The sequence below is a fragment of the Leptodactylus fuscus genome, chromosome 2 (genome assembly GCF_031893055.1).
Source record: "Leptodactylus fuscus isolate aLepFus1 chromosome 2, aLepFus1.hap2, whole genome shotgun sequence".
In the NCBI taxonomy this organism is placed as follows: domain Eukaryota; kingdom Metazoa; phylum Chordata; class Amphibia; order Anura; family Leptodactylidae; genus Leptodactylus; species Leptodactylus fuscus.
Window position 1 is genome coordinate 99,677,126 of NC_134266.1, and position 16,881 is coordinate 99,694,006.

At 42.6% G+C, this 16,881-nt stretch overlaps 1 protein-coding gene across 1 annotated transcript in view; it reads right to left on the bottom strand.

Moving 5' to 3' along the window:
* Positions 1-12,685: 12,685 nt before the first annotated feature.
* Positions 12,686-16,881, bottom strand: part of USP49 (ubiquitin specific peptidase 49) — a 37,684-nt gene continuing 33,488 nt past the window's right edge. The window contains exons 5-6 of the mRNA XM_075264292.1: positions 13,375-13,577; positions 12,686-13,285 (exon numbers count right to left, since the gene is read on the bottom strand). Coding sequence (XP_075120393.1) covers positions 13,062-13,285; positions 13,375-13,577 — 427 coding nt within the window. The 3' untranslated portion in view covers positions 12,686-13,061. The remainder of the gene's footprint in view (positions 13,286-13,374; positions 13,578-16,881) is intronic.

Below are 16,881 nucleotides of genomic sequence, written 5' to 3' on the forward strand. Positions count from 1 at the left end.
GCAACTGCCATGATCAGAGTCTGCATGGTCAAAACTGTTACCCCTTTAGATGCCATGACCAATTGTGAGAGAGGCAGTGGTGTAACTAAACTCTTGTGGGGCCTTGTTAAATATTATAATAATACAATATTCTCTAGCACACAAAGGGTTAAACTCTACTGACATCACACTTCTATATTCTGGGTACATGGGTGCGGTTAGAGTACACCATAGTAGAAATCTCCTTACATAGCAATAAGATGAAAGGTAACACCCCCTCTCATGAATATAAATGAATAAGAAATACACATGTCTAGGTCTATCTTTGGGAAGACCAGAGTGGGTGACCCTGGCAGGTGGTCAGTCATGAAGGACGTCGTGACCAGCCCAAATCCACCAACCAGATGACAAGTATGAGCCAAGCTGTAACTACAGCATATTCAGATGAAGAACTTTAACTTCTCTGAAGATGTAAGCTATTGAGACATTGATATTTCTGTTATTTCGGACATTTTCCCTGTTCCTGTGTTTTCCTTCAAGACTTTAATTAAACTCTACACTTATTCATAACATAGTTACATAGTAGATGAGGTTGGATAAAGACATCAGTCCATCAAGTCCAACCTATAACCCTACAATCCCTACAGTGTTGATCCAGGGGAAGGCAAAAAACCCCATAAGGCTCATGCCAATTGCCCTATTTCAGGGGAAAAAATTCCTTCCCGACTCCAAATCTGGCAGTCAGTATAAAACCCTGGATCAACGTGTCCTTAAAATCTAGAGTCCATAACCTGTTATATTTTTCTCACAAGCTGGCTCTTCCTATTGTGTTAAGGCCTACAACACGTGGTCACAAGTTTCACCGTAATACAGAATATTTAACAGGCCTGGTGTAATCTGGTTTCTGCAGCCCCCTACCTTATCCTTACAGTGAATTTTTGATAGCGATGGTTACGGGTGCTAAGGAGTTTAATCACCCTTAGTGTGGTTAGGGTAATCTGTGGGTCTCCTTGATTTACAGGCCAGATGGAAGCTGCAAGCTCAGTATTGATGGCAGTGCTTATGGGTCCCCTAAGGTTCCTGGGCCCTGGTGCCACTGCACCCCTTCAAGTTACGCCCCTGGACAAAGACACCAAAGTAGTAGCAGTGCATGGGCTCTGCCATATTGGGCCCCCATCCCCACTCACTGGAATGTCATTGAAGGGCAGTGATCAGTTACCATGACAGCCAGGAGCCTATTAAAGGCTCTCTCATTAGTCCTTACTAATAGAGATGAGCGAACACTGTTCGGATCAGCCGATCCAAACAGCACGCTCCCATAGAAATGAATGGCAGCATCTGGCACACAGACTTTGCCGGCGGCCGGCCGCTTAACCCCCCGTGTGCTGGCCACTTCCATTCATTTCTATGGGAGCGTGCTGTGAGCATGCTGTTCGGAACGGCTGTTCCGAACAGTGTTCGCTCATCTCTACTTACTAAGATTCTATTAAACACTGCAAAATAGAAATTAATGAATTCACAATACATTTTTTTTTTACACTGTAATTATTAGACTCCCAGGGTATCTGATCACTAATGCAAATGCATTGCAATTTGCAAATTGACAGGTCTTCTAACTGGTGATGATGAAGATTCTGGTGGAGTAGCTGCCCCTGGAAGAATAGATCCTTCTGTAAAGAGAGAATAACTGGTTCTGTCAGCACAATCTTCTGTAAGAGTGGGAACCACCTATTTTTTGGCCAACATGGATCTATCAGAAAGACTTTGGCCTTGTCCCTATGGATCTTTTGCAGAAGTCTTGAAGTAAGAAATAGAGGAGGGAATGCATAAGCAAGATCCCACTTCCAAACATGTGAGATGGCGTCTACTCCTGTTGATTGCTACTGTGGATTCAGAGAGAGAAATAGAGCTGTTTTGGTATTAATTTTGTTGGCAAATAGGTCGATTTTGGAACTTTCTCACAGACTCGTCAGATATAACAAAATTACAAACTGAATCCGAAGACCGATTTAACCCCTTCTTGACATCCGCCAACAGTATGGCAGATGTTAGGTCAGGAGCTGAGCGGCTGCCATAACAGCAGTCTCTCCTGTATTACACAGCAGAGACCCAGGGCTAATTTGGGAACTGATCACAGGCATTAGCCCCCCAGTCAAAGCTGACTGAGGCGCCATTTTGCCAGGGATTGCCGACACCCAGAGGCTGGTCTGCCATTTACCTCTATTGCAGGTTGCTCTACAATGCCTGCAATAGAAGCACCAATATTTTGCAATGCATTAGCATTGTAATGAATTGCATTACTGATCAGACCCCCTGGGGTTAAAGACCCTTAGGGGGTGTAATAAATGGAAGGAAAAAAAGTAAAATAAATAAATAAATAAATAAATAAAAAAAAATTAAATCACCCCTCTGTCCTAGAACACATATAAAAGTATTTAAATAATGTGAAACACTACACATTAGAAATCTCTGTGTCCAAACATGACCCCAGTTTACAAACTTGTAAAAATATTTTTCTCGTACCATGAATACCATAGCAGGAAACAAAAATCAAAAGTGCCGAACCGACGTTTTTTCGCTGGCTTGTCTCTGATAAAAATTTGAATAAAGTGTGATAAAAATAATAGACATTCCCCAAAATGGAATATAATATGTTAAATAACTAAAAAGTACACCTGGCCACACAGAAAAAGACACGGTATGCATCCCCATACACAGAAATATAAAAAATGGTTATGGGTGTCAGAATATGGCAACTTTAAGAAAAATGTTGCATTTTTTTCATGCCCGCACTACAAGCAGACATGCGCAGTCGGCTCTGCCCAGGCCCGATGCCTGGCAGAGTGAATGAAGAGCCGGAAGACACCGCGGGGAAGCTGCACAGAGAAGACTTCTAAAGGTAGGAGAAGAACCAGCGTTGATTGGACGACTGTATATTATTCGGCCAATCAATGCTGGTTCTGCATCGAACTTTTACATTCGAACAGCGAGTGGTACTCGATCGAGTACGTGTATTTCGAATACCGTAGTATTCGATCGAGTACTACTCGCTCATCTCTAGTTATAATGATGATCTATTGATAAAGTTATGGGAACTACCCCCCCATCCGTATATAATAGTTCCCCTAGGGTTATTAACAATAAGGCCTCCTTATCCATAACCTCCCTCCCCTTATAAATTACCCTAGACTTATTAAAACTAATCCTGGTTAGTAAATATGTGTCCCCCTTATCTCTAGTACCCAGACTCGTACTGTAAAAGCTGGCTCTCAGCTTTCCTTCGGTATATAGCTGGTGCCAGAAGATGTGAAAGGTCCTCTTTAAGTAGTTACTGTGAAAATTGCAATGGCAGACGTTTCTCTGACATGGATCAATCAATCCGTCAGTCATGTTGTCAATCCCTGGTTCAGCATTAAATATAAAAAAAAAAAAAAGTGCATGGCATGATAGGCCATTTCATAGAGACTTAGCATCCCCCCCCCCCAAACTACCTCCCTGATCAGGCAGTTTGGTTGGATTTGCAGATGGTGAGATCATGTATATGAACAACATACATTAGCAGCATTGTGGCAGACTTCAGTATGGACAGCATAATATACAGAAATCCGATTGTATGGCTGATAAAGTAATGGAATTTGTGTGAAGTAATCTTGGCCCATGGCTCCGCTTTGTCAATCTGCAGTTTTCACAGATGTGCAATTTGCTTTGGCGACTTTCTGAGAAACAGAAGGAAATGCATTTCGTAGAATAAAATGTATTTAGAATCAAGAGATAAGCAAATCTAGATCTGTGTGCTTGGCTCTGCTTTGTCTTTCAATTGGTATCTCCCAGAGGAGGAAAAATAAGATTTTGGACTTAACTCTACTGAAATAAAAGTAGAACTCGGTCTCTGAACTGCTGAGGGAAATCCTGTTGTGCTGGCTGGATTTCTACGGTCACTTTTTATGTAGCATAGTTTCATGACAAATCCACAGGGCACTGTTTGCCAACCGCCCTCATACAATCTGAATAGGGTTCAGCGATCGTTTTCGGAAAAGATCGGATTCCAATCGGCGATCGAGAAAATGTCACGATCGCCATCGGAATTCCGAACACGATCTTTTTATGTGGGATCGAGATCGGTGATCTTTTCCCACAATGCTTTGCTTAGCCTTCACACTGAGTATACGATGTATATTCAGTGTGAAGGCTCCGCTGCAGTTCCATAGGAATGAATGGAAGCAGCCGACACACAGCCTAAACCCCCTGCGCGCCGGCTGCCTCCATTCATCCGAATGGAAGGCTAAACTAAATCTCTAGCAGTTACTTACCTCTAGAGATGGCTGCTCCGGTGCCCTCCTTCTTCTTGCCTCACTGCCCCGCCTCCCAGGTTAGTGTTTAAAGCGCTAGGTAGGCGGGGCTTGTGGCTTAGAGTGTGGGCGGGTACAGGGCTGGGAGACGTGACGTCTCCCCTCCCAGTACCCGCCCACACTCTCCTAACCCGCCCACACTCTCCTAACCTGGCAGGGAGGGGGCAGCGAAGGAAGAAAAGCAGCGTGGAGCAGCAGCGAGAGGAAGAATGAAGGCACGGGGCACAGGAACAGCCATCTCTGGAGGTAAGTGGACACCAGGGGGTAGGATTGCTTTTAAAATCCAATCTCCGATTAATAAAAAAAATCCCATTGACTTGCATTGGGATCGGAATTGGGATCGAGATCGAATGAAAAATGATCGGAAATTGGATTTTAAAATCGATCCTGAAAAGTCAAGATCGGCTCAACCCTAAATCTGAAGTGTCTGATTCAAGACTAAGCATAACATTTTATATTGATTTTTTTTTCCCCTCCAGCATTGAAAAGATATAGAGCAGAAATGCACACTGCATTTCAGGAGTTAAACAGAAACTGCTGAAGTGCAAAGAAATAAAATTTAAAAAAGTGCACAAAAATTTCAACCAATCTTATCAGACTGAATATTTATTAACCTTTTAGGAGTTGGGTCAATATTGTACAAAATAAAAATGGTTACAATTTTGTGCCAGCACGTAGGTGACCTGGTTTTGGATAGTCTCCTGAGTTTGTCAGGTGAAGAGAGCAGCAACAGGAAGATACCACTCCCGTGTAGTACTACCATGTTAAAAGGGGGAAAACAATCAAAGACGCCATAGATTACCCACCATCAAAAACTGTAAGAAAACTGAAGATAGCTGGTCCTCTACACCTCTTTGACATACCATAATATTAATAAAGGAAATAAAAAACAAAACAAAAAACACATAGAAACCAGTGACAGACAAAATTCAAATTTCTGACTTCAAAACTATGGTCTGCAGGAGGGAAGCTGCTAATTCCATATACATTGCCCAAAGGAGTAATATGAATGGTTTGTAGGTCACACCAGGCAAGAAGTAGTGTTAGTCATTAGGTATTGTGGTGCAATAAAAGTTCTGATAAGGCCACTCATCAATTTTCAAAAAAAACAAAATGTTATACCACTCAGGCCTGGTTCACATCTGCGTTCGGTATTCCGTTTGGGGAGTCAGCTTGGGGACTCCCTGAATGGAATACCGAGCGCATTAAAAAGCGGTTAGCTCAGAAAGCACACAGACCCCATAGATTATAATAGGGTCCGTGTGTTTTCCGCAGTACTTCAAGCAGTACTTTTCTCTCTGTATGATTTATGTGGACACTGCAGAGAAAGCACACAGACCTCATTATCGTCTATGGCAGACCTGGACAATGTATGGCCCATGGGCCACGTACGGCCCTCTGACTGGTTCTGTTTGGCCCGCATAGCTTGTGAGATAAAAGTAGATGCCGAATGGTAAATCCACTAAAGGACCTGTGATGACGTCATCACGGGTCCTTTAGCTCAACTAGGATAGGCTAAGACTCGTTAGTGGGGGAAGCCACACGGGACAGTGCGGTTGCTGTTACACAGAAAGAGCAAGCTGCTGAGAATGGAGACTGAAGGAAGATAAGGAGAAAAGAGATATTATATGTGAGTAAGGGAAGTGAACTGGGGGCAGTTAAACTGAAGGCAGATGGAGGGGGGACACTCAACTAGGGGTCAGATGGAAGGGGACATTAAACAGAGGCATATTAAACCATGGGGGGGTAGCTGGAGGGGGACATGTCTGCCTCTATTTGCTCCCCAGTTTAATGTCCCCCTCCAGCTGCCCCAGTTTAATGTCCTCTCTAGTTTCTGCTAGTTTAAACTGAGGCAACAGGAGAGGGACGTAATGCTGTGGGACATTTGGAAGGAAACATTATAATGTGGGGGTGTATAATGTTAGGGTGACTGTAGGAGGATTATACTTTATGGGAGCACATGGAAAAATGATTGAGAATGGGTAGAGTCAACATAGAAGTGGGTGGAGCTAAATTTGCTGTGGCACACATAGCCCTCTGGAACAGTTTCAATTTCTCATGCAGCCCCATGGGAAAATTAATTGCCCACCCCTGGTCTATGGGGTCCTTGTGCTTTCTGAGCTAACCGCATTTTAATACGTTCGGTATTCCGTACGGTAATACTGAACTCAGATGTGAACCAGACCTAATACTTTAAAAAAAAAAAAAAATACCTTTCAAAAACCCTGGAAAACACAGCATCAGGCAAAGTTGTTACACTTCAAAGTTATTACGTCATTTCCTCAAGCAATAGATACTCACTAAGCTATCTGACATGAATGCATATATTTTATAGCATTTTCATATTTGAAACCAAAGAAATGTGGTTAATAATTCATCAGTAACAAGTATATGAAGAAAAAAAAATAATTATAGAACAGATTAAGATAAATCTCTAGAATAATCTGGATTTTTCATTTTGTTTGAATAAGATATTCCTAAATTTGAAAACTTTTGCTGAAAATATACAAGGTCTCATTTGACTTTATAACTTTCATCTCCATTAAAAGTATTTTCCAGAGCAGGAAACTGAGGGTAAAAGATTACTTATCCCTCCACTCTGGCTAGTCATTGCCTGGAATGGCATCTTAATGCACTTTCAGGAAACCGTTTGGACCGGATCCCAGGCAGCCTGTGGACATGGAGGGACGAGTATTTTTTATTTGCCATTTAAGGATAAGGCCCCACGGCGAGGGCCTCAAAAAAAAAAAAAAAAAAAAAAAAAAAAAAAAAAAAAGGGAAACCTGCAATGTCTCTGTAGTTATAATTGACATGCTGTGAATTCCAAAACCACACTAAGGGCGAGTTCACACTACGTAAACGGCAGCTTATTCTGAATGTAAAACATGTTCAGAATCAGCGGTATATAAAGCAGTTCCATTCATTTCTATGGGAGCCGGCATACGAGCGCTCCCCATAGAAATGAATGGGCTGCTTTTTTCACTACGAGCAGTCCCATTGAAGTGAATGGGATGTGCTGGCGTGTACGGCTAGCTCTGCTCATGCCGAGCCGTACACGCGGGCACTCCCCATTCACTTCAATGGGACTGCTCGTAGTGAAAAAAGCAGCCCATTCATTTCTATGGGGAGCGCTCGTATCCCCGCTCCCATAGAAATGAATGGAGCTGCTTTATACACCGCTGATTCTGAACATGTTTTACGTTCAGAATAAGCTGCCGTTTACGTAGTGTTAACACACCCTAATTTTGGAAATCGCAGTGTGTCCACTGTGTGTATGTTTCATAATATGTGGCTGGGATTAATTAGAATCCCGTCCACTTTGCAAAGACTGTAAAATTCTGTGATTTTTAACCGTTGTGGGCCATGTGGGCCTTAGCATGCCACTATTAGGCATTTTACCATTTATTTTTGTAGATAGAAAACCCTTTTATTATATGGAATTTTGTGAAAGCCTATCTGCAGTTCCTCCCCCCCCCCCCCCCCAAAAAAAAAGGGATATTCCTATGAAGATAATCATATCTATATTTGTAGAGGATTAAAAGTTAAACATTTTTGCAGATATAAGTAATTAAAAATTCTGCAGAGTTTTAAAGATTTTCTCTAACTTTCTTAGTGGTGACAGTCTTTTATCTTGATCAGTTGCCATGGATACGACCACTAATGCAGAAACTTTCTATGGTCTGGGACTTGTCAGGAACCAGCTATGATTTTTATTGTAGCCGGGTTATCAGGCAAGGATACTACGTGTATCAGAAGATATCCCGGCCACAATAAGGAAATCATGGCTGATTTTCTGACCTTAGAAAGCTCTTGCATTCATGGTCGTATCCACTGGCAACCGATCAAGACCACAAGACTGTGACCACAAGATATTTCAAGAAAATCTTTAAAACTCTGCAGAATGTTTCATTACTTATATTTGCAAAAATGTTTAACTTTTAATTATCTACAAATTTAAAAATAATTATGTACATAGGAATACCCCTTTAAAGGCAAAGGATCCACCTTGCAGAAAAGCAGCTTTTTTTTGCTGTAGATTTTGATGCATTTTTTGAGCCAAAGCCAGGAGTGGATTGAGCAGAAGGGAAAAGTATATGTACTTCCTATATATTTCCCATTCCTATTTGCAGCCACTTTTGGCTTTGGCTCACCCCCCCAAAAAAATAAAAACAAACAAACAGACAAACAAAAAACAACAGCATAATCTGCCACAAAAAAGCAGCTTTTCTGCAATGTGGGCTTTAGGCCATCAACCCTAAAAAAAAATAGTTTAAGGCGAAGGCTCCACATTATGGAAAGGCAGCTTTTTTGTTACGGATTTTGCTAAGGTTTTTAGAACCAAAGTTAAGAATGGCTACAGAATTAATTGGAAATATATAGGAAACCGTTACACTATCTACTCAATCCACTTACTTTGGCTTAAACAAAAAATAAAAATAAAATAAATAAAAAGCAAGCAACAAAAACTGTCACAAAAAAAAGCTGCGTTACAGCAACATGGGAACTCAGACTCTTGCCGAGCTTTGATAGCAGACACCCATAACCCTACACAGATCAGCTGTCTGAAGCAACAGAACATGTGACATCACATTCATCGATTACAAGGCCTGTTTGAAGGTCAGTCCTATTTAAGTGAAGGGAGCTGAGCTGCAATACCAAGCACAGCCACTACACAATGCGCTTTGAATTTGGGTGAAGATGCAGCCCCTGAACGTCTTCAACCTGTCTAAAGGATATCCCATTTAACTTTGCATTGTAGAAGATTATCATATTCTGTCTCGTTCCTGAGCTCCATCAATACAGACAACAAATGAATGAAGCTCCAGCAGTACTCGCTCTCCTAGACATCTGTATCAGGAATTAGGCCTCAATATGCTGCTTCTACTGTAATCACTAGCATTTTCCACGTAGACTTTTGGCTTATAAGATTCTGGAAAAGTCTTAGAAGGGCTAAAGAATATCAGTTTGATGGATTTGCTTCTAGAGCTGCAAGAGCCAAATATAGAAAACATTTTCAAATAAAAACTTATTACAGAAGTGCAAAATGCATGGGGAAAAAAAAAAAAAGATCCAAAAATATGTAGAGTCGTTTAAGAAAAAAAATTAAAATAAATAAAAAAAAACATTTGCTTTCAGCCAAAACATTTGCGGAGTAGAAACTAATTTCTGAAACAAATGTAGAGTGTGAGTAAGGGTCAGTTCACACGTGAACGGCCCGCGCGGGTTTTGACACCGAGAGAGACGCGGCGAGCCGCATCTCTCTCTTGTCAAAACCCGCCTGCCGCGACCATCGCGGTCGCGGCTTTCCCCTCCGCTGTCGGCTCAAATGAATGAGCCGACATAGGAGGGTGCTGCCGGGGGCGGAAGCCGCGCACCTGAGCCCGCGCGGCTTCCGCCTGAAGATAGAGTAGGTCGCTTCTTTTCTCCGCTAGCGGCGGGTTGCCGCTAGCGGGGAAAAAAAGCCCGGTGGTCTACATAGACCACCATTGTAAAGGGGCGGATTTTGAAGCGAAATCCGCTGTCAAAATCCGCCCCTTTGCCCACGTGTGAACTAGCCCTAATAAATAGCACAGATGAATGCGTTACTGGAGCTCAGGAAAAAGGGGGCCATTGGAAGCTTATGGACCATCATGAGAAAGCGACAGCAGATCTTACAAAATACCCAAGCAGAAAAATCACACAAATTTATTTGCTGAAGGGATTTTCCCATGAACAAAACCAGATTTAAATTTGTAGTCTATTAAAAAAAGTTAAAGCACGTTTGCAAATATAAATTAAAAATTTGGCATTGTTTTGAAGACTTTCTCCAACTATCTTACGTTAGGTTCACACTAGTATTTGAGTCTCTATACGAGACTCCGTCCTACATTTCGCTTGAAATCAGGGGAGAGAAAAGTCCTGCTAGGAAGAGCTTTCTCTCCTTTTTTGGCGGAAACCAGGCAGACCCCATCATAGTCTATGGGGTCTGCAGATTTCTGCATGTAACAGCTTTTTAAGTGGAGACGGGTTCAATATTTTGGGTCCCCAAACTGACCCAAAGGACGGAAATTTGAATGCTAGTGTGAACCTTGCATTAGTGGTGACAATCTGCTGTCCTGCTAGGTTGCCAATGAATACGACATCAATGCAGGAGCTTACTACAATCTAGCACTTTTCAGATTCCCAGTAATGATCTCCTTATTGTGGCTGGGTTATCTTCTTATGCATGTAGTGTCTGTGTCCAATAACCCCACCGCAATAAGAAAATCATGGTTGTGTTTCTGACAAGTCACAGATGATAGAAAATTCCTGTATTCATGGTGGTATCCGTTGGTAAAGGCAGACTGTCACCACTAATGTGATTAGAGAAAATAATTAATTTGTAATTAATTATAAATTTAAAAAAAATTGCAACTAATTGCAAGAATGTTTCACTTTTAATCTTCCACATATTTAAGTATGGTTATATTCACGAGAAAATAGGTTTACCCTAAAGCCCCATGTAGCAAATTGCAGCAGAAAAAAACCCACAGCAAAAACAGATTGCGTTTTTTAACAGCGTTTTTCATTTTGTTTTTGCTGCATTTTTTCTTCACTTATTAAAGGGATTCTACCATTAAAGCAACTTTTTTTCTAATTACCACGTCGGAATAGCCTTAAGAAAGGCTATTCGTCTCCTACCTTTAGATGTGGTCTCCGTCGCGCAGTTCCTTAGAAATACCGGTACGCTAATGAGGTCTCGGCAGCAATGGGGGCGTCCTTCTTCTTCATCTGCCTCCTCCCCTTGTCTGTCTTCTTTCTTCTTCATGTCTGACGCCTGTGCAGTCGGCTGCAATTGCACGCATGCGCAGTACGCTCCTCACATCTTCGCCGAACAGAGTGTACTGCGCATGCTCAGTAAGGTCCGTACAGCCCTCCGACGCGCGAGTTAACTCATCCAGGCGTCGGAGGGCTGTACGGACCTTACTGAGCATGCGCAGTACACTCTGTTCGGCGAAGATGTGAGGAGCGTACTGCGCATGCGCGCAATTGCAGCCGACTGCGCAGGCATCAGACATGACGAAGAAAGAAGACGACAGACAAGGGGAGGAGGCAGATGAAGAATAAGGACGCCCTCATTGCTGCCAAGACCTCATTAGCGTACCGGTATTTCTAAGGAACGGCACGACGGAGACCACATCTAAAGGTAGGAGACGAATAGCCTTTCTTAAGGCTATTCCGACGTGGTAATTAGAAAAAAAAGTTGCTTTAATGGTAGAATCCCTTTAAATCTGTAGGGAAAACTGGTTTGTTTCTGTAGCGAAGATTTGCATACTGAGTTTTTCAAAAACACATTCATTTTCTTCTGCAGAGTGTGGATGAGATTAACCAAAATCTCATTAAATTTGCTGGTATTGTAAAACACAGTTTGGGGTTTTTTCAGCTACATTTCCGTAGCAGGCAAAAATGCTGAGTTTCTGCAATGTGGGCACTATAGTGGCAGATTTGACCATATCTACTGTGAAAGGTGAAAATCTGGGTCAGATGTTTTATGCAGTATGATCCACTATCCTGCTACTATAGAAGCAGAGTACAGTGGTCTCAGGTAGACACAGTTTCAATGTTGCAATGCAGATTATAAACAGAAAGCTCTGCAATAATTATTTAGAAAGCTACAGGTTTTACTGTTGGAGACACATCTGATCATGTAGAGCAAACTTCTATATTCTCAACCCTTGAACATTATACCTAATTTTTGTTCTTTTAATACAGTTTAAAGGGGTCTTTATCATTAAACAGGATAGAGGAGTGTCAGATGGCTGGGGATCAAACTGCTGGGACTCTCAATGATTGTGATAACAGGGGTCTTAAATTTCCATGCCTCCTCCATGTGAATGAAGCATGACCAACCGGCAGTCCTTTCACTTCCATGGAGCTTGGAACTGAAGCACCAGTTGTGGAATGCACTTCTGTTTCATTCACATGCAAAGGGCATGCCTGGGGGAATTTTGGGTCTCCATCCTTCAGATCACCTGGTCCCAGCGATCAGGAGGCTGGTCCTGGACATTTATCTTGTGGATAAGAGTCTTTAATGGAAAAAAACAAAAAAATCTGTTGAATTGAAAGTAAAGTGATTCTTTAAAATTTTTAAAATTATACTGGTGAAAAAGAAGAAGAAAAAAAACAAAACAAAACACATGGCCTGGTAATATCTGTATAGACTACACTCCTTTTTGCCATGATGAAACAACTAAGACCGTTCTGTGGTCACAACCTTGTAGCAGAAATAAAACGGATTTAACAAAACAATTAAGGAAAAATACATTTGCTGCTGCACAGCAGACAAGTACAGCAATGGATGTGATTTACCATTAGATACAATATCATGTAAGAGCCAATGTAACCCCTCTTGTGCTGATTCGTAAGAGGCTGCACTCACTCTTCTGTGTCTTCTATTGATGAAGTAATTGAAAACCACGCATAACCAGGTTTAATGCTAGATTTTCTGTATTAAACTAGGTCAATGGATAGTTGTAGCAATATTCTTCTCTTACAGACACATGTAGGAGATTCCCCACCCCTCCCTGGGCTCCTATTATGAGGGCAAATTGGTCACATTGCCAGTCTTCTGTTGCTACTCTGACAAGATGAATAAAAAAAACACAGCTAAGAATCAGTCTACAGATTTAAAAACACCCCATCGCCCAAAAATTAAAAACAAAAAATAAAATTAAAAAAAAAAACCACACCGGAAATCCACCGGTGGTAGTGGTGTCAGGGTATAGTTATTCGCCTGCTGCCACGCTCCTGGGGACTGGATGGAGCCTGAGGTGATAATAGAAGATCAGGAATCCCTGGATCACTCTGTGGGTTGTTGCTCTGCACACCATTCTGTGGATTACTCCGCTGAGTGTAGAAAAGGATGTAGGCCTGTGTCCTGCATACTTCCTCAACAGAGCACATGTTCAATTTGGAATCATTGCAATGAACCCAAAATCCTAAAAGGGAGAGGAAGAAATAAATAAGTGAAGACAATAATACCTACAGGAGAATACTTGGCAGGGAGAAGAGAAAAAAAAAGGCTTACCGCCCTCTGTGTTGTAGCAGTATGCAGTGTAGTGTCCAGAGCCAAACCCTTTACCATGATGCATTACTACTGCAGACAAGTCATACAAATATGTCCCTGTATCTGAGGGAGACAATGAAACTCTACAGTATGGTTCCATGTTCAACACTTGGTCAAAAAACACATGGACTCCAATTTTCTCACGGTGATTACGGCCAGACCACCTGTATAAGAGAGAATACCATTACTATACGTGTGTACAAAACAGTGAGTTACACCAGATGAATTAACGAAAGTAAGCAACATTTTTTAATTTCCCACTATTGAACACTAGAGGGAGCATCGTCTCTACAGTTTACACAGCACAGAGATGATTTCAGGATTCTAAAAGACTTGACTACATCAAAAGCATAAAGCATATCTACAATTATAAATCAAATTTTCATAGATTGTATGTGAGAATACAAGAAATATTGTAATAGATCTGTTATTAAGAAAATTTCCACTTTTCCATATAAAGCTCATGCACAAAACTCAAGAGTAGGAACCTGGACAAAAAACAAACAAAGACATTCACATTAAAATCGTGATGATAAATTTTGCCTAATTTTTATGCAATACAATATTTTGTTCCAATATGCATGCATATGCGATTAGTCTATTTTTAAATTAAATTAAAAAAAAAAAAAAAAAAAAAGAAAAACAAAGTGTGTGAGTGTGTGGGGGGGGCTTGGTTAGCGGCCACATGTAAGAGGAGCTCCACTCAGAGCCGAATCTATCATCCTGTACCCAGCCTGTTACCCGGTGCCGCGGGCCTCTATACTTAAGAGACACTCTCTGGACTCTGCCTCTGGAAGCTCCTGTGGCGGTGTTTTCAGGCATCTATACAGCCACCAGCGGTCGTGGCCTAGCCGTACACAACTGACGGCCATTTTACATCCCTGCTGCAGCACTGTGTGGTGATTAGAGATGAGCGAACACTGTTCGGATCAGCCGATCCGAACAGCACGCTTCCTTAGAAATGAATGGAAGCCGGCCGGCCGGCGTCACAGGTGCTTCCATTCATTTCTATGGGTGCGTGCTGTTCGGATCAGCTGATCCGAACAGTGTTCGCTCATCTCTAGTGGTGATCTAATGCGGTGCCTGTCCTGCATGATAGTTGGATTGCTCTCCTGGATGCCCCTATGCCTCTCTCTTCAACCACCCTGCCTGGAAACAGGGACATTTATTTTGGTGAGTGAGGCCTTTGCTGGACTCCGTGCTGTCTGGGTTGTCTTCCGTCCATCTCCTCCCCGATTTACAGCCACTACCATCATCTATGCTGTGTGTGTGGATCCTCTGTTGATTCTTTGGATGGTTATTCGGATCATGTCCCTCATGCTGCTCCTCCTGGCAATCTGCTAATATACAGTGGACTTTTGTACCTTCATATATATATATATATATATATATATATATATATATATATATGCTGCCTGCTCCACTTTGTACTACTTGCTTATAATCCTGGGACTGCTGCTGCTTGCTTCAGTGGACATGTTTTTTCTTATCCATCATCACACCTACTCTCACAGTGTGCGAGAAGACCGGTCGCAGACTCTCTAAAATGAGTCGCCTGCAGTCAGCTTCTGTTTCTGATCATCGTCTACGGGGGTTTGCTAGATCTGCTAGCCCCCCTGCTCCCATTTCACCTGTGACTTCCCCTCCTGACCTGCCCATGGAGGATACTGAACCCACCTTGAAGCAGGTGACTGCACAACTGTTGGAGGCGATCCAGGCCAGCACCTCTTCCCTAACTGGTAAAATTGAGAAAGTTAAAATTGACCTTGGCCTGCTTCACCACGACTTTCAAACTTTGTGGGACAGGGTGATCGAGGACCGAGTCTCAAGTGAAAGACTCTGTTCAACCCCCTTCCTGCTAAAATTCAGGAGTTGGCACGGGTGGCGAGCCTCTGGACACAGCGGGCTGATGACTTGGGTCTTCCAGATCGGGCGGAGGGTGTGGATTCTTGTTTCTTTGTGGAGAAGTGGCTACGAGACACCTTGCCAGATGAGCATTTTTCACCTATATTTTCTGTTGAACGGGCCGATAGGGTTCTAGCCAAGCCACCTCCCCAGGGTGCCCATCCTCGCCCTCTGCTGGCTCGCCTAATTAACAGCACGGACCATGATACTACATTGCAGGCTGCATGCCAAGCTGGGCACATTAAATACAATGGAGCTGCAGTGGCGATTGTCCTGGATTTTTCAGCTGCCCTCCATAAAACCCAAGCATCCTTTGTGGCAGTAAAAAGGAAGCTGTGGGAAAAGGCTATCCAATACTCCATAGTTTATCCTGTAAAGCAGGGATAGGGAACCTTCGGCTCTCCAGCTGCTCTGAAACTACAACTCCCAACATGCTCCATTCACTTCCATGGGAGTTCCAAGAAAAGCAGAGCAAGTATGCATGCTGGGAGTTGTAGTTTTGCAACAGCTGGAGAGCCGTACGTTCCCTACCCCTGCTGTAAAGCTTCAGGCCGTTCATGGCGACCAGTCCCTGTTTATCACTTCTCCCAAGGATGAGGAAGACTGGCTGTCCCTTCTACCTCGTTCCCCACAGCGTTGATTCTGTGACCTGGTGGTGAGAGGTCCCGTGGGACCATATACACGGACCTATATGTTTTACGAGTTACCCCGAGTTTGTCTGTATTTGTTATATATTTCTGTATGACTCCATTGTTATGGTGGACATTATGTTGCTCTAGTTAATCCTGGGGCCCGGGGTGTTTAAGTTGCTATGGTTTTGCACTTTCGGCTCTGTTACATGTATACACGTAACCTACTTTCTTGAGATAGTGCACCCCATGTGGATGGTGTGTGGGGCACTTTCTTCCCTGTTACTTGTAAGTCTAGTGTCTTTCTAATGTTTGTACAGTTTCTTGCACCTCTTGCAGGTGTATTGTTCTTTTATATTTATGTTCCTACTTGGTTTTTGATTTGCCGCACACTGCCTTGTGCCTGGGTCCGAGCGCACCTACTACTGGCCTGTACTCCTTGTCTGGGGTCCTAGGCCTACAACTATAGAAGTGTAAACCGCTATGGAGATACTTCGTGTTTTTTCATGGAATATGAGGGGTATGGGTAGTCCACATAAACTTTCTACTATTTTCTCTCAGATCAGACTGGTTGATCCTCATATTGTGTCTCTTCAGGAGATCAACTTAGTGTTAGATAATTCCAGATGGCTTCAGAGGCTGTGGGTTCAATGGGCTGTTCACTCCAAGCATACTACATTTTCTAGAGGGGTGTCTATCTTAGTGCATTGTAGACTTCGGTGAGAGCCGGGCTTGCTTGAGAGAGATCCTGAAGGGCGATATGTGTTTGTCCAAACTTGGATAGACTCCACTTTGTATGTAGTTTTGGGTGTGTATCTATCCCCTGCGTCAGACCTTTCTGTGCTCCAGGGAGTTTGTTGCTAAATTTCCTGGTGCAGTGGTGCTTTGCCTGGGGGATTTTAATAAAGTGATGAATAATACTCTGGACCGGTTC